Source organism: Emys orbicularis, chromosome 11 (assembly GCF_028017835.1).
Source record: "Emys orbicularis isolate rEmyOrb1 chromosome 11, rEmyOrb1.hap1, whole genome shotgun sequence".
NCBI lineage: Eukaryota > Metazoa > Chordata > Testudines > Emydidae > Emys > Emys orbicularis.
This window is the reverse complement of record NC_088693.1, coordinates 77,803,888-77,822,584: the sequence shown is the minus strand read 5'-3', so window position 1 is coordinate 77,822,584 and position 18,697 is coordinate 77,803,888. Positions and strand designations below refer to the sequence as shown.

The window sequence follows — 18,697 nt, the reverse complement described above, 5'->3', positions numbered from 1 at the left end:
AGAGTTTGTTTAATTTTTTGACCCAATAGTCAGGGGCGGCTCTATGTATTTTGCCGCCCCAAGCATGGCAGTGAGGCAGCTTTCGGCGGCATGCCTGCGGGAGGTCCGCTGGTAACGCGGATTCGGCGGCATGCTTGCGGGAGGTCTGCCGGTCCGGCGCCTTCGGCGTACCTACCACCGAATTGCCGCCGAAGCCCTGGGACCGACGGACCTCCCGCAGGCATGCCGCTGGAGGCAGCCTGACTGCCGCCCTACGGCGACCAGCAGGCCGCCCCCCGTGGCTTGCTGCCCTAGGCACGCGCTTGCTGCGCTGGTACCTGGAGCCACCCCTGCCAACAGTTGACTAAACCCATTCTGATTGTCTTTACTAAGGCCTGGTCTACACTAGGCGTTTATGTCGAATTTAGCACCGTTAAATCGAATTAACCCTGCACCCGTCCACACCACGAGGCTATTTAGTTCGACATAGAGGGCTCTTAAATTCGACTTCTGTACTCCTCCCCAACGAGGGGAGTAGCGCTAAATTCGACATGGCCATATCGAATTAGGCTTGGTGTGGATGGAAATCGACGGTAATAGCTCCGGGAGCTATCCCACAGTGCACCACTCTGTTGACGCTCTGGACAGCAGTCCGAGCTCGGATGCTCTGACCAGCCACACAGGAAAAGGCCCGGGAAAATTTGAATTCCTTTTCCTGTCTGGGCAGTTTGAATCTCATTTCCTGTTTGGACAGCGTGGCGAGCTCAGCAGCAGTGGCAACGATGCAGAGCTCTCCAGACGAGATGGCCGTGCAATCCCAGAATAGAAAGAGGGCCCGAGCATGGACTGATCGGGAAGTCTTGGATCTCATCGCTGTGTGGGGCGATGAGTCCGTGCTTTCCGAGCTGCGCTCCAAAAGACGGAACGCAAAGATCTATGAGAAGATCTCTAAAGCCATGGCAGAGAGAGGATACAGCCGGGATGCAACGCAGTGCCGCGTGAAAATCAAGGAGCTGAGACAAGGCTATCAGAAGACCAAACAGGCAAACGGACGCTCCGGATCCCAGCCCCAGACATCCCGTTTCTACGAGGCACTGCATTCCATCCTTGGTGCGGCCGCCACCACTACCCCACCACTGACCGTGGACTCTGAGGATGGGATATTGTCCAGGGCCGGTTCCTCGGACATGTTAGCGGACGGGGAAGATGAGGAAGGAGATGAGGAGGACGAGGCAGTCGGCAGCGCTTACAACGCTGATTTCCCCGACAGCCAGGAGCTCTTCATCACCCTTACAGAGATCCCCTACCAACCCTCCCCAGCATGTAACCCAGACACAGATTCAGGGGAAGGATCAAGCGGTAAGTGCTTTAAACAAATAAACCTTTATATTTTACAAAACTTGAATATTAATACTAATAACAATCTTTGATTCATGATTTCTTCCCCTTGGGCGCTTAAATAATCAGTAACAAGTATTTATAAAAAAATCAAACAGTGTCCGGTTGTGCATGATTGTGCTGCCCAAGCTGCTCCACTCTTTTGTCCCTGCTACTGCAGCTATATGAAAAGCCGGTCTATATGTCCGGGGATAGAGCAGTAGTCCTCCACAGACATCTCAACAAAGCTCTCCTGCAGGTAAAGGGATAGCCTGTTCATCAGGTTCCTGGGGAGAGCGGCTTTACTTGGTCCTCCAAAGTACGATACGTTCCCGCGCCAGGAGACAAGCAGGTACTCTGGAATCAGTGCCTTGCAGATCATGGCGGCATAGGGCCCCGGTCTCTGCAGGCTTTCTCGAAGCATCCTCTGGATCTCGGTGTCCGGGATCCTCATGAGGGTAATGTCGCTCATGGCAACCTGCTTTGAATTAGGTAGGGGACTGTTAGTATTGGGACTGCTTGCAACAAGTTCCTTTACAGAACTGTGACCGCTGGTTTACAGCCACGCGGTGGGGGCAGGAGAGGGTCAGCATCCAGGGATCTTTCCCTGGCACATCCGCGACGGGGTGGGACAGGGCCAGAGTTCTTGCTTGGCCGATTGCTGGCAGCACAGACTGGCATTGCTTTCAATTTGAAAGGTGGCCAGTGGTACTCCTAAAGTTTTAATCTGCAACAAGTCTATGGCTTACCATCTTTGCCTGCTACAGAGAGTACCGTGTCCTGCCCCGGTTCCCAGATCGGCAGTGCAAAAGCCCAGGCACTGAAGGCGAGGTTCGAAAATTCGACCTTGTCCTCAGTGCGCATGTGATAGGTGTGGTTCATGGTCTTGTTCACGGAGAAAGACTATGTTCTTGTGAATCAAGGTTCTTGATTCACAACTACATTTATCTTTCGGAGGAATTCACTGCCTTTTCCTCATTCCCACAGCCACATCTGCAACTGTCTCCCAACCCAGCCTGGAATCACACTCCCAGAGGCTAGCGCACATTAGGCGGAGGAAGAAGAAGACGCGAGAGAACATGTTCTCTGAACTTATGGGCTGCTCCCGAGCCCAGGCAGCACAGCATAACCAGTGGAGGGAGAATTTGTCCCAAATGCACCGGACACACATGGAACGGGAGGAGAGGTGGCGGCAGGAAGACCAGCAGGCGACTCAAACGCTGCTTGGACTTCTGAGGGAGCAAATGGACACGCTCCGGCGCCTTGTTGATGTTCTGCAGGAACGGAGGCAGGAGGACAGAGCCCCGCTGCAGTCTATCAGGAACCGCACTCCCCCGCCACCAAGTCCCATACCCCCCTCGCCCAAAGTCCAAAGAAGGAGGGGCGGCAGAGTCCGTGAAAACTCTCACTCCACCCCTGCAGACTGCTCAAGCACCAGAAGGCTGTCATTCCCCAAAATTTGAAAAGTCCTTTCCTGGCCGCCTCAAGCAAGCCCCCGTCCAAGTTTCACCCCCCAGTTTCATGTGTGGTTGTTAATAAAAAATGCGTTTTTGTTCATTACTGTTTCAGTCATGCTGTTTTGAGGGAGAGTCTGTCTGCAGGGGGGGAAGGGGCTTGGTAATTGGACAGGACAGTCACCTTTAGCAGGCTACAGAGGCGGGGGCAGGTCCAGCAGCAGGGCACATACACAGTGCAGTGGCTAGTTACCCTGGTCAGTCTGGGAGGTGGTTTGCATGTTCTGTGCGTGGGGGGGGGGGGAGGGGGGCGGGTTGCTCTGTGACTTTGTGGCGGGGGAGGGCAGTTACAGATGTTATGCAGCGGTCCTTGTCCTGGATCACAGAGCCACGCAGCAGGGGATCTGTAACCCTCCTCCCCCTGCCATAAAGTCACATAGCCCCCACATACACGCAGTCCCGCTCAGGAGGGCTGGCAGGCTCCGTGGAAACAACCAGTCCGCCACTGCGAATCCTGTCATTCCTGGAGTTTAGAAGGATCATTTGCATCAGTACACTACACCCGCTCCCCACCACAGTCTGCGTCCCAGGTTTAAAACATTCCCGCGAAAACAGTAATAAAGACAACGGTGTTCATTAACAAAATAAAACTGAATTTATTTTTTTGGAAGGGGGTGGAGGGGGTCTGTAACTGGAGAGGATAGTCAACATTAACTGGGTAAAGAAACGGGGGCAGGTTCAGCTTCTCTGTACAGAAACTTAAAAGTCACTGGTCACCCTGCTCACTGTGGAACCAGGCTTTCAAAGCCTCCCGGATGCACAGCGCGTCCCGCTGGGCTCTTCTAATCGCCCGGCTGTCTGGCTGTGCGTAATCAGATGCCAGGCTATTTGCCTCAACCTCCCACCCCGCCATAAAGGTCTCCCCCTTGCTCTCACACAGATTGTGGAGCACACAGCAAGCAGCTATAACAATGGGGATATTGGTTTCGCTGAGATCACAGCGAGTGAGTAAGCTTCTCCATCTCCCCTTGAGACGTCCAAAAGCACACTCCACCACCATTCTGCACTTGCTCAGCCGGTAGTTGAAGAGTTCTTTTTCAGAGTCCAGGGCGCCAGTGTAGGGCTTCATGAGCCAGGGCATTAGCGGGTAGGCTGGGTCCCCAAGGATCACTGTAGGCATCTCCACATCCCCAAGAGTTATTTTGTGGTCCGGGAAGTAAATACCTTCCTGCAGCCGTCTAAACAGACCAGAGTTCCTGAAGACGCGAGCGTCATGAACCTTGCCCGGCCATCCAACGTTGATGTTGGTAAAACGTCCCCTGTGGTCCACCAGTGCTTGCAGCACCATTGAAAAGTAGCCCTTTCGGTTGATGTACTGGCTGGCCTGGTGGTCCGGTCCCAGGATAGGGATGTGAGTTCCATCTATAGCCCCACCGCAGTTTGGGAATCCCATCGCGGCGAAGCCATCTATGATGACCTCCACGTTTCCCAGGGTCACTACCTTTGAGAGCAGTACCTTGACGATTGCGTTGGCTACTTGCATCACAACAACCCCCACGGTAGATTTGCCCACGCCAAACTGGTTCGCGACAGACCGGTAGCTGTCCGGCGTTGCAAGCTTCCAGAGGGCTATGGCAACTCGCTTCTGGACAGTCAGGGCTGCTCGCATCCGGGTGTCATTGCGCTTCAGGGCAGGGGACAGCAACTCACAAAGTTCCAGGAAAGTCCCCTTCCGCATGCAAAAGTTTCGCAGCCACTGGGATTCGTCCCAGACCTGCAGCACTATGCGGTCCCACCAGTCAGTGCTTGTTTCCCGGGCCCAGAATCGCCGTTCCACAACATCCAGATGACCCATTGTCACCGTGATGTCCTCGGAGCTGGGTCCCGTGCTTTGTGAGAGGTCTGTGCCCCTCTCAGAGTTCAGGCCCTCACCGCGGTGCCGTAGCCTCCTCGCCTGGTTCATCTGCCACTGGGAAAGGTGGATGATAACCTGCGAGGCGTTCACAAGTGCCACAACTGCAGCGATGGTCGCAGCGGGATCAATGCTCGCAGTGCTGTGGCGTCCGCGCTGTCACTGACCCGAAAAGCGCGCAAACTGATTTCCCGCCGGCGCTTTCAGGGAGGGAGGGAGGGCGGTATTGACAGACGGATGACGACAATTACCCAAAAGCACCCTCGACCCTTTTTTTTTACCCAGAAGGCATTGGCGGCTCGACCCAGAATTCCAATGGGCAGCGGGGACTGCGGGAACTGTGGGATAGCTGCCCACAGTGCACCGCTTCCAATGTCGACGCTTTCCCCGTTAGTGTGGACTCACAAAGTCGAATTACTGTCCTTAGTGTGGACACACAAGTTCGACTTTGCAATATCGATTCCACATATTCGATTTAAGTGAAATCGAAATACCCTCGTAGTGTAGACATACCCTAAGATAATGCACATTTGCACTTGCCTTCACTTTATCCAAATGACCTGCCAAAACAGGATTATACTTATTAATTCAGTCACTCCAAGGAAGTTTCCATTCCATCTGTCTCCCAAGTGTTCAACATCCCCTTGAACTAGCAGATTTCTCTCACCAAGAAATAATATGACATGTAGAAGTCTCTGCAATATTAAACACCAGTCGTGCTTCTCACCTCCCATTTCCTGCTGCAGCTTTTCATCAATAGTCACAGAATTCTTGACAGTTGTGCAGTTCTCTTCAGACCAAGTAACAGTTCATATGTTCCTCTGATGCCTCATGCTTCCTTAGTTTAGGTTCCAGTTTCTTCCAGTCTGACACACCATTTATGAAATCTAAACATCGTGGAGAAGCTGTCTTGGGAGCTGGCCTGGGAAACAGAATACCATCTACTGCACAGGCATATACCGTCGAGCTTCAGATGACAGCTTTGCCACTTGCTAGTACTCTTTTCATCTTGGTCATCAGTGACATGTCCCCTGCCATTCCGCATAGAAAATTAAAAGCTTCAGATGTCATTTGAACAGACACTTCCTCAACAAGAAAGTTCATGGGAACGTGGCTACGTGCCCCTGGCTATCTTGTGATGAGCTGTTGCTTGAGACTTCTTTTTGGACTCTTGCTGAGGATGTTGAGCTCATAGATTCATCATCCATCTTCAAGACAAATAGGAACAGATGGCTCATTTAAATTGCCTGTGCTACCTCTCCCCATAAATCTGCTTTCCATAGGGACCGCAGCCGCGGATGGAAGTGCTGGAATGTTCAGAGCCCAGGCCCCTGGTGCTAGGGCAGCACTCAGCCTGGAGAGCAAGTATGCAAGGTTGCAGCAGTGAAAGGAAGCTCTGGGATTTTTCTGGGCGTTTTCACCCAAAGACCTACTAATCAAAAGAATAAGCAAGAGAAATCTCACAAAAGCTCTCTCATTACCTTCTTGGCCCGGGAAGAAGGCATTTAAGATTTGCCCATGGTTACTAGTCTGATACTATTAGTGTAGTAATGAGCATCCTTCTTATCCTTGTTCCCATCAAACTGATGGAGCAATAAGCATCTCTCTCACTTCTCATCTGTAACACAATAAACTGAAATGGATACTTCAGGACTAACATCCTTTTTGAGGTTGAAGAATTGACAGGGAGACTCATTGGAAGGTGTGGGACTGGAGACTGCTTATAACTCTATTTTCAACTGACTCCATTTCTTGCTGATGTCCCTTGAATACGAAGAAAAGATGCCCCAAAAGCACATTCTTTCCTGATTGCCTTGGAAGGCAGAGATTTTTCTAATACCATGGAGGTTGGTGTCCTGCCTCCATGTAGCTGGGTAGTGACAATGGGCAATGGCTGGTTTAAATTTAACAGCACACAGCTGGGGGGTGGGGCGGAAGCAGCACACAGGGCTACTTGAAACTCTCAATGATCCTTTCATCTTCTTCTCCAAGAAGGGTGCTTGTACTACGTGTCCCTAACATCAGTGTTGTATATTTGGATGTATATATGGATATGGGAAAAACAGTGGACGTGATATATCTTGACTTGCACCCTCAGCAAGTTCGCAGATGACACTAAGCTGGGGGGAGTGGTAGATACGCTGGAGGATAGGGGTAGGGTCCAGAGTGACCTAGACAAATTGGAGGATTGGGCCAAAAGAAATCTGATGAGGTTCAACAAGGACAAGTGCAGAATCATGCACTTAGGACGGAAGAATCCCATGCACTGCTACAGGCTAGGACCGAATGGCTAGGTAGCAGTTCTGCAGAAAAGGACCTAGGGGTCACAGTGGACGAGAAGCTGGATATGAATCAACAGTGTGCCCTTGTTGCCAAGAAGGCCAACAGCATATTGGGCTGCATTAGTAGAAGCATTGCCAGCAGATCGAGGGAAGTGATTATTCCCCTCTATTCAGCACTGGTGAGGCCACACCTGGAGTATTGTGTCCAGTTTTGGGCCCCCCATTACAGAAAGGATGTGGACAAATTGAAGAGAGTCCAGCGGACGGCAACGAAAATGATTAGCGGGTGGGGCACATGATTTACGAGGAGAGGCTGAGGGAACTGGGCTTGTTTAGTCTGCAGAAGAGAAGAGTAATGGGGGAATTTGATAGCAGCCTTCAACTACCTGAAGGGAGGTTCCAAAGAGGATGGATCTCAACTGTTCTCAGTGGTGGCAGATGACAGAACAAGGAGCAATGGTCTCAAGTTGCAGTGGGAGAGGTCTAGGTTGGATATTAGGAAACACTATTTCACTAGGAGGGTGATGAAGCACTGGAATGGGTTACGTAGGGAGGTGGTGGAATCTCTATCCTTAGAGGTTTTTAAGGCCCGGCTTGACAAAGCCCTGGCTGGGATGATTTAGTTGGGGATTGGTCCTGCTTTGAGCAGGGGATTGGACTAGATGACCTCCTGAGGTCTCTTCCAACCCTGATCTTCTATGAGTCTATATTTGGGACTCTAGTTAAAAAGTCAATTGCTGCTGCTTGTTTTCCATGTTGAGTCTTAATTCCACTAATTCCAGCTGAATTTACCTTGGAAATTCCATATTATTAGTAGGTTTATAGTAGTACCTAGTGGTCTTGCCCAGGAACAGGGCCCCATTGTGCTAGGCACCATACAAACACATAGTAAGACAGTTCTTGCTCCAAAAAGCTTGCAATCTAAATCTATACCACCTTAACCCTTATATTTAGAACTATTCCATGGGATGAGATTAAAAATTACTGCTCAGTCATGACTACAACTCACTAGGATTATTCATTAAAAACCACTGTTTGTGAGTATTATTGCATTTTCTTTGATAATAGAAAATTTATAAATACACATCTTCATTCATAGATTCCAAGGCCAGATGGGACCCCGTGATCATCCACTCTGCCTCCTGTATAGCACAGGCCAGAGAAGATCCCCAAAATAATTCCTAGAGCAGAGCTTTTAGAAAGACATCCAATCTTGAGATAAAAATGTTCAGTGATGGGGAATCCACCACGACCCTTGGGAAATTGTTCTGATGGTTAATTACTCTCACCGCTGAAAATTTATACCACCTTTCCAGTCTGAATTTGTCTAGCTTCAACTTCCAGTCATTGGATCATGTTATATCTTTCTCTGTTAGACTGAATAGCCCATTATTAAATGTTCCCTATGTGTAGACACTTAGACTGTAATCAATTCACCATTAACCTTCTCTTTTGTTAATCTCAATAGATAGATTCCAAGAGCTCAATCACCATAAGGGATATTTTCCAATCCTTTAATCTTTCTTGATGCTCTTCTCTCAACCTCTACAATTTACACCAGAACTAGACCCAGGATTCCAGCAGTGGTTGCACCAGTGCCAAATAGACAGGTGAATAAACCCCTCTACTCTTACTCGAGTAAACTTACTCTTACCCTGCTTATGCATTCCAGGATTGCATTAGCTCTTCTTTGAGTGGGCACTCCACTTCAGGTGCACATGAGCCCCTCTGCCTTTGATCAGAGATTTTTGGTAGCAGTTCCCCTTTTGGCCTTACACATCCTCATGCCCTGTACCAAGGCTACATAGGGCTGCGCAGGTGAACATTCCTCAGTTCCTTCTCATCCGTCTTTGGCCAGAAACAGAGTATAACTGTGGGCCTGTTCCCTCTTTTACTAGTATTTTAGCTTTGATACTTAGTTCTTAGTAGTAGGTTTAGTACCTTTATAGTTGTTGGAACATTTGTTTTCCTCTTTCTTCTTTTCTTTTCTAAAAAATATAATACACACACATGTGTGCACTCAATTTTTTTCTTCTTCTCCTATTGAGGGGCAAGTTTTCTTCTGTTGGGGATGCCAGGTTCCCTGGGCTTTAAAAGGCACCTCCCTTGTTGAGAAGCAATCCCTGTTAGTGAGTGGCACTCCCAGTACTGCCCCGTAAGTGCAATGTACTGCCCCAATCCTCCCGGTTACCCCCTTTAATGCCAATCTCCTTACGGGTTTTGCTAGAGAGGCCTGGGTTCTGGCTCCCGCCTCCAGCAGGGTGCAACTTCCTTATTTTTTTCCCATAGGAATTTATTTGGCGATGCCTCCACCCCATCCCCGCTCGCTCCTTCCTGGCAAGATCACCACGGCAGCTCGGAAGGAAAATTCTAACCACAAGGGCAACCCCCACTTACTTGCCAGATAGCTGGAGACTCTCAAGAAATACCACAAACACACAATAATATAATTCTTCTGTTGAATATGTAGACAGGGAGTAAATATAACAGAACAGGGTGAAATACTACTCTCAGTGGTCACTGATAATCCTCATGAATTTCCCCAGTCACATGACCGGATAGAACAAGAGTAAAATTTAGCATCCCATTGGCACGCGTACTTCATAGGGGCCCTTGACGACCTGTGACAATGATATTGTCTGTAGCAGCTTTGCTGACTTGGTTCAGTGCAGCCGAAGGCACTCACACGTGGGATCAGATGGTAGATCCCGCCACAGGTTTCATAGGCAGTACGTAATAAAATCCCCAAACCCTTAGCCCCTGGCTCGAGGACACAGTTCAGGGAGTAGGAGTCTCCCAAGCAATTCCCCGGATGATCACAACTCACAACTCCACGAAGGATCCTCAGGCTCTGAGATGAATCTAGAGTCCTCAGCCACTGCAGAGGGCTGACAATCGCAGCTGGCAGGCGTCCTCTTCTTGCAGGAGCCGCGCTGCTTCTGTTCCCAGGATTTCCCCTCCCCACACAGGGATGCAGGGCTCAGGGTGCAGATTATAATAACTACTAAACTCCTGATCTCCTACCCTAGCGCTCAGCTACCCTCACAGCCAGCAGGCAGCCCTGAGCTAGCAGCCCGAGCAGAACATGCCACTTGTGAACTGATTTATCTAGAAGCTGAAGGGCTAATTCAGCTGGAGGGGGGGGGAGTTTTCCCAACAAAACCCTACTCACCGGGTGTCACCTTGAAGAGGGAAAGTCCCAGGCTGAGGGTGTTGCTGCCAGACCCCAGAGGCCAGTTTTCAGGGGGACCCTGCATGCAGGCCTTGGACTCACCAGCTCGCCCACAGCAAGCCCTGCCCTTTCTGTGGCTGGCTCAAGACCTTCCAAGATGGCGTTTCCCCTCTCCCAGTGCTCCTGGGGGCGGGTATCACATGTCTATTGGTCAGGCTAGCTCCTCTTCCTGAGTGCTGACTTGTCAATGGACTCTAACCCCTGCAGCCCCATCTCTCAGACACTGCTGCTCCCGTGGCTGGTGGCCATCCAGGCACCCTGCTATCTCCCCAAGACAACAGGGCCCCCATCGCTCAAAACAGCATCTCTCCCTCTTGGTTACCCAGCAGCCTCTGCGTCTGCCCTTGGCGCCCTTTTAGAATCATAGAAGATTAGGGTTGGAAGAGACCTCAGGAGGTCATCTAGTCCAACCCCCTGCTCAAAGCCCCTTCTTCCCAGGGGTAGCGTGCCCAGCCCTGAGCTACAAGCACACAGAGACCAAGGAAAGCTCCACGGGGGTTACAGAAAGATCTGCACTTCTTTTAAGGGAAGGTCCTGGAAGAACAGAGATATTAAGTATAAGCTCTTAATGATGGAGCAAGCCTTAAGACTGGCTTCTGACCTGGGTGCAGAGTAGTCCCGTGTACAGGGACCCTCTGTGTTTGTCAGTGTCCCATCATCAAGAGCACAGTCACCAAGAGCTTCCAAGGGGAAGACAGGATTGGAACCCCAGCACTCCCCATGAGTGAGGTACTGATATCCCCATCGGCGGTACTGAGACCTTCCCACTCAGTCTAAGCAGAGGGATAAGAGGAGCCGAACAGAGAGTTCCTCATCAGAAACATTCCGGTCACCGGAGATCTCCTGCCCCGAGAGGAGCGCTAGTGAGGCTCTGAGCACGTTGGGTACCATGAAGAACGCTAAGACTTCAACTAAGTCCCATTCCTCAGCAGAAAAGGGCTTGGTACTGAAGACTACTATGACCAAAAGCCCTTCCATCATAAGAATGACACTAACAACGCTGACCACCCCTTGTACTCCACAAGCTCTATCAAAGAAAAAAAAATGTGCGAGTGGGGGGAGGGACTAATAAAAGATAAAAACCCCACACAATGCCTTGACCCTGAAAAAGGAGAAGTGCCGGAGACTCCATGAAGTCCACTAGGTATTTTGCTATTACTGTCGATTTTATGTGGAAGGTGCAATATAAACCCCTAAGATAGGCTGTTCCTGCAAGGATTCCAAACTGATTCCCTCTCATGGCATTTCTTCTCTCAGGCCTGGCAAGATCAGGAGGTGCAGAGGCTAATGAAGTGTGTGTATGTAACAGATATAGTTAACTAAACTGTTTTTGACTTAAACAATAGTCAGCTTGGGTTTGAATTTTAAGTACTGGTCCAGCCAATGTTTTATCTGAACCCATTTGGCATCCCTTAAAAAATGTCAATTAATTTAATTCCCTTGGCTCTGGTTGATGTTTCACAGTATGGCAGATCTGCAACTGCAACACCGCTGTTATTGAGAGTTATTAGCATTTGTAACGATTGTAAAATAAATGTGTGATCCCTCTGTCGTTCTTCCAGTTTGAATCCTTGCCTCCACTTTGGCACCACAGGACTGGCATATACAATCTATTGCAGTTAGCTAATTCCTCTCCCTTATTTTGTTAATAACAAGAAACCTAGGACAAACTTCTTGTTAGAAATTAAAAAGCTGATTGTCTACTTTTCCTTACAAGAGATCTTTCTTTCGCTGGTACCAATGTATCAGTTAGCAGCTCCCAGAGCAAACTGATGTGGGATAACAGCTTGCTCAATGCACCCTTGTGTGTATTTCCACCCATTCCAGGAAATCAGGTCCAAGAATCAGCTGCCTCCTTCCTACCCCCACCCCCTCCTCAGGTCCTCATTGGCTGCTGCCGTTCTGCAGAAGCACTGCATCTTAGTCGATGGACTTCTCCACTCCCCCACAGATGAAATAAGAAGCATCCCCCTTGCTGTCTTAGAATATATTGCTCTGATTCCAGCAAAAAGTGGGCACAGAAGGAAGGTGAGTAGCAGAGATAATACTTTGGTGTTTAGAAAGAAATGACTTTGCTAGCAAATGCTAATTCTGAATATTTATGCAGGTGGGTCACATACCAACCTAATTATTGAAGTAGGAGTGATTTCCCCCCCCCCCCAACTCACTTTGGAACCTTCAAGCCATTGGGGTTTTGTCAAACTAAACACTTAAAAAAAGAAAAGAAAAAAAGCAGTAGCCAAAACCGAGTGGAGGCAGACTTTTCATGCATTTTGTTACGTCTGCAAACGTTGTCAAATTAGACAGTGATACAATATAATTGTGTCTATCAAGCAATTTCCATTACAACATGAGCAGGGAATATTGATTTGAATAAATGAAGAGCAGTGCTAGTTATGGCTGTAACTTTTCCAAAGATCTTTAATTGTATCTAATTTAAGTCAATGTGCCTGTTCTCTTGCTCCTGTGGTTGAGGAAGATTTGTCTATAATAGAGAGTTACATCATGAGGCAAGTTCTTAGCCTCTGATGTAGTAGTTCCTTTAAAGTCAATAGAGCACCAGCAAGGATCTGCAAGCACCAAGTTTTTTCCCCCAACAAAAGCAAAGTCTGATTTAATTTTATTAACTAAAACCTTTCTTAACATCAGAGTACTGTGAAACTTTTTGGGCTGTTTTTTCTACATCTTTTCCCATTACATCATAATCTTTTAAAGGGGTTTCATTATCTATATGAAATCTATAAGAAACCCTGCAATCAAATATTTATGTAACGTCAGGAGGTAAGGATATAAATCACTTGAATTCTATAGCTAGCATATTAAATTGTTTATCAGACGCAGTGCAGAATGAAGGGAAATGAGCATATTTGCTTGCACTTAGGGCTTATGAAAACTGGATCTCATAATGTACTGTTGGTTCAGTGGGGATAGAGATGTTCAGTGATCAGGTAATAAAGACAGAGCCAACCAAATCTGAGAAGTAAAAGAAAGAAAAAGCTGGAGAATAAAGATGATTACAAAGAAATTTGTAAAGCTCTGTAAACAAAAATGTACAAAATCCAGCAGACTAAAAATGGAGCAAATCAGCTGGTCAGAAGACTCAACATAAGAAGTAACAATAACACATGCTACAGACCAAGAAAATTACACAGCACGCGTAAGTGCTATTTAATTGGCTGAGACAGGTTCTTGTGATGTGACAAAAATTGTAAGCTTTTTCCTTCTGAAGTAAGAAAGGAGGCTTTTTGCTAAGACAAGGTCACACTACAGTAAGAACCTAACTAGATAAATCTCAGCACAGGAAACTGGAACTGTGATTCTGCAGCAAATTTGGGGGAAAGATACCGTGTTGGAGACACATGCACTGTTTTCATACTGAGGGCAGTATTTTCCAAATGTGTTTACCATCTCCAAAGGGTGAAAAAAACAGAGCCTTAAAAAATACCATGATTGAGGTGATGTGTTGCTCAGGCAACGATGTAAGTCTGTGGTTCCCAATTTGTGGGCTGCAGACCAAGAATGGTCCATGGAGCATTCCTGGTGGTCTGCAGAAAGCTGGCTATTCCCACAGGGCTGGCTGTCCTTGTTCCCAACTGTTAAATTGCATTAAAAATAGCTAAAAATCCATTAAATACTTTCCTATGTAAGCAATGGCTGTAGTTGCCAAAGGAATATGTTATATGGTCACAGATGGTTCCAAAGATTAGTTCTTTTGCATTATTAGCAGTCTCTGGATTGAACAGACACAATTTTTTATTTTAAAGAGCTAGGTAGGATGTAACTGAAACCTGGCCAAAATATCTATTTGAAAATTGTTTTGTGGCACTTCAGTTGTCAAGAAACTTTGTTTTCCAGACCTTCACTTGCTGCTTTTCCCCCCCTTTTTTCTGTCAATGCTGAGGATCTTCCCCGACATCTTGGGGTGAAATGCTTCTCTGGGGCTTAGTGGCCCATCCATTGAAAAGCAAGGCAGTCAGTACCATTTTACAGAAAAAAACCAGTTAATCATTGATGTATTGGTGAGGGTTGTGTATTTTGACTGTGCCATATTTAAGTCTTTTAACAGCCTGCTGGCTTTCATTTATTTATTGTACTCTGCCAAAGTGGAGATCAAGGTGCAAAACTTGTGTTCAAATATCAGGGAAGTCTGGGAATTTTCCAGACAAATAGCAGCTATTCCCTCCCCAACTCCCCACAGTGCACTCTTCTTGAATTTAATGGAAATTGACAAATCCCCTATGGCTAGGTTACCCAGTAATCCTCCCTTCAGAATGTTACTTTTTGTTAGTGATGCTGACAATAAGCTAATGAATATATGGACCATCTAGTACTGCAGGGTACCTCCCTTTAACGATAGGTCTGTGCTGACTCTATTTTGGCAATATACAAATATTCTGCTTGTTACCCAAGGTTTTAAAGTAAGAACAATCATTTAGGCAATGTCCCACATGTGTTTCCTAACCTTAAGCTATATCAATTGAAATAAAAGTTTCCACAGATGGTCGGCTCTTCGCTGGCATTATTTCCTTGAGTGTTCATCTGGGGCCTGATCCAAAGCCCATTGAAATGTATTGGCATCTTTCCATTGACTTCCATGGGCTTTGGATCAGGCCCTAGTGGCATAACATTGTTGGTCCAAGGGTTTTATTGTTGCACAGAAAAGGCGAAAAGGCATTTAACACCCCTCCCCCCCCCCCCCGGCTGAGCTTAACACTGTGTTTCCTCCCAATCCCTTTCATTTTAGCTGAGTGCCACTGTAACAATGTCTGCTCTGGAAAAGGCCATGATTGCCATCATTGACGCTTTCCACCAGTACTCGGGAAAGGAGGGAGACAAACACAAGCTGAAGAAATCTGAATTAAAGGAGCTCATTAACAATGAACTCCCCCATTTTTTAGGCGTGAGTATTGCCTTTTGAACGATGAATGGCCCTTTACTCTATTGTGTACCAAATGTCGAGATGCCTGAAGATGTTTACTGTAGCCCTCGACAGTTCTCAGCTCTCGTGTTGTTTGTTGAAATAGTTGGAGCCAGCAGGCTGCTTCCCGTGGCAATGGGAACAGTATATATCCTCAAGCTGTGACTGTCAAAGGGCTCAGCGCAATGGCCTGGTTCCAGTACTTCAGCCTTTGTCTTATACTGTGTTTCTTGGGAGTCGGGAAGAGACTGTCCTGATTTAATGGCTACTCAGAAGGTGGGCAATAAAAGGGAGTTAGTGCATTCAGAAGGCAAAGCATAGCCCCTCTGGAGGGCAGGCAGCTCTCTCTCCATGAAATTATCTATTTGCCTGTCTTGTGTATTTCCCAGGTGCTTATATGTGAGGGGTCAGACTGTATGTATCAAGGTCTGGTCACCTGTGGGGGAAAGCACAAGGGCCCAGATCCCCAAAGGGACTTAGGTACCTAAATTGCAGCTTTAGTTGCTCCTGTGAGCCACAAAATCCCTGCTCAGCTGATGCCCAATCCTATAGATGACTAAATTTTTGCTCTAAAAGTCCCCTAGGTGCCTATGTTTTTGCCTCTGTGCATTTGTACTGCTGCTTCAGGGAGGCGTCTGGATGCCTGTCTCATGCCTAAGACCCAGCAGCATCCTCGACCCCAAGGAGGGGAGGCGTTGCTCACCTGTAGGCAGGGCCGTCCTTACCCATATGCAAAGTACGCACCAAATTTCCTGGTGCCCTAGGCAGCTGTGTGCTGCTCCAGCCCCTGCTCCGCCTCTTCCCCAGGCCCCCCACCGCTCCGCCCCAACCCCACCTCTTCCCACCCCTGCTCTGCCCCAGCCCCGGCCCCACTCCACCCCTTCCCCTGAGGACTGCAGCAGGAGTCAGGCCTGCACTCACCGGGCAGCGGTAAGTGGAGCGACCCGGCCCCAGCCCCCTCCACACTGCCGGTAAGTTCTGGGGTGGCGGTTCCCCCCTGTCCCCCAAGGCTGGGAGCTGGGAGAGCAGAGCGGAGCGGGCTGGGGCCGGGTCACTCCACTTCCCGCTGCCCGTGAGTGCGGGGTCGGGCCCACTCTGCAATCACCAGGCATCAGGAAGTGGAGTGACCCGGCCCCAACCCGCTCTGCTCCGCCAGGTCATGCTGGGGGGGGGGGGGGTTCCCCCCACCCCCCAAGCCTGCTCCTGCGCCCCCCCGCGGGGGTGTATGTGTGTGTGTGCATAGGGCACCAAAATGGCTGGGAACGGCCCTGCCTGTAGGGGTGCTCAGAGCATGCATAACTCCACACACGGCAGGAGGAAGTGGCGGGGACTCCCTTCTAACCTTTAGCGCTGTGGTTAGGGCACTCACCTGGGCAGTGGGAGACCTGGCTCAGCTCCACCCTCTGCCTGAAGAAGAGAAGACATTTGAACAGGGGGTTCCCATGTCTCAGGCAAGTGCCATAACCCCTGGATTATAGTCACACACTCTCTCTCTGGCCCAATGCATACTGTATTTAGTTATTGATACACAGTGGAACAGCTTCAACAGGAGAGATTGAGAGAACCCCGGGTCAGAACATCTCCTTGTCCAGTGGTTAGGAAGTGGAGGTGGGAAACTGCTGTTCGAATTCCGTCTCCTCATCAGCTGGGGGGTGGAATTGAACTGGGGTCTCCCACATTCCAGCTGAGTGCTCTAACCACTGGGCTAAAGCTCAGGGAGGTGTCTGCTGCCGCTCTCCCCACCCTTCTGTTTGGTGTGGAGTTAGGTGTGCACCAGAGCCGTTCTTGCAAGAAAGGGCTTACGCTGACTCCAGGGGAGGGTTCTGGCTGTGGATCCCAAGCCGAGGTAGGAGCCTCCCTCCCGCCTGGATTTAGGTGCCAAAATCCTAGAGAGGGGCTGGGCTTAGGCAACCCTCTACTTGGTGTCTGCTATTGACTAGTTTTGGCAGCTCCCCACCAGTATGCTGACTTGTGCCTCTCTCCCCAGGCATTGTTCAGAGCACCCCAGTGCCTAACCCAGGCATTGCACTGCCCACGTCCATTGAGTCTGGGCCAAGGTGCCAGTCCCCGTTCTTGCAAGTGGGGTGTGGATGGGGACTGGAAATTCCTCCTCCTGTGTGCCCCAAAGAGTGGTGAGGAGGAAGAGCCCCTTGCTAACTGCCTTTGGAGCTAGCCCGATGCAGCCTGTGCAGCTCCATTGGAAGCCTAATAGGTGACATCTACAGTACGGTCTATTAGCTCCATTTGAAGACAACCAGATTAAGAACCAGGACTTCTAAATCTTATTCGCAGCCCTATCCATTGCTCACCAGCTTTAACTGCTCTTTCTTGTTTTGATTAGGAAATTAAAGATCAGGAGACAGTGGATAAGGTGATGGAGACACTGGATGCCGATGGTGACGCTGAATGCGACTTCCAGGAATTTGTAGCCTTCATTGCCATGGTCACTTCTGCTTGTCACGAGTTCTTTGAACATGAGTGAAACATCAGAGAAGCAACCGAGAACCAGCTGTGTGTGATTTTTAAGGATAGAATATGAATTCTAATGTAGAGAGACCAAGCCGGTTTAGGGGCTACTAGGAGTGAGTCTGCTAATGCTAAGTCGTTTTAGTAAGATCAGTGTGCTTTGTGAATGGAAACATACCAATGTCTTTTAAAGGGCTGTTTGCCAGTGCCTGCCTAGCTCTTAAGCAGCATGTGTATTATACCTTACCTATAATTAGAGTGCACAGCATCCTCCTGCTACATGACTAGATATATACACAGATTCAGATGCAAGTAGTTAGACCTTCCAAAGGTGTCCAAGTTTTATTGTCAAGATTTGTTTTGTTTTTTAAAAGGGGGGGGGGGGTTGTATCAGTTAGTAAGTAATAAAGGGACTGGAGAACAGAGGCCTAATCGAAAGCCCATTGAATTAAATAGCAAGACTTCTTCTGACTTCAGTGAGCTTTGAATCAGACCCAGTGGGCAAAACTAACGATAAAAGAACAATAGATAGGATACTCACTAATTACTCAGTGGCCACACTACACTTCCATGAGCATTTTTATTTCTCAACAGCTTATTTATCTTCAACAATATTGTTTTTAAAAGGCATACTAGGTAACATGCTAGGCCTTTTCTCTTATTTTTAAGTCTTCCTACTTTTTAACTACTAGCAGAAATAGGTGCTGAGGCAATTAGGGCACATAAGCCTACTGTGATAATGAGAGAGCTGAAAGAGGCTAGAGACAGCGGTACATTTAGACAGTGTTCCCAGTATAAAGTTACAATGAGTGATCACTGGGAAGGAAGGGATGAAGGAGAAAAATTCTATCACATTATTGTTTTGTGCTAGCAATATAGCTACTGTATTGGGTTTTGTGTTGGTGATGGGTCCTTGTATCCTTTTCAGAGATCCAGGAATCTAATATCCTTCACCCATTTTAAGCATGGTTATAAAAATCCTGTTCCACTGATCCTGACTGGTCAGAACAAGATGTAAATCTCCATGGATCATTCAGAATACTGAATCTCTAGACTAAGGCTTGGTCTACACTAGGC

General features: G+C 48.3%; 1 protein-coding gene across 1 annotated transcript; it reads left to right on the top strand.

Annotated features, from left to right (window-relative positions):
- Positions 1 to 14,998: 14,998 nt before the first annotated feature.
- S100B (S100 calcium binding protein B) lies at positions 14,999 to 17,636 on the top strand. The gene is made up of 2 exons (XM_065413715.1): positions 14,999 to 15,136; positions 17,496 to 17,636. Exons 1-2 carry the CDS (start codon positions 14,999 to 15,001, stop codon positions 17,634 to 17,636), a joined length of 279 nt encoding a protein of 92 aa, XP_065269787.1.
- The last annotated feature ends 1,061 nt before the right edge of the window (positions 17,637 to 18,697 follow it).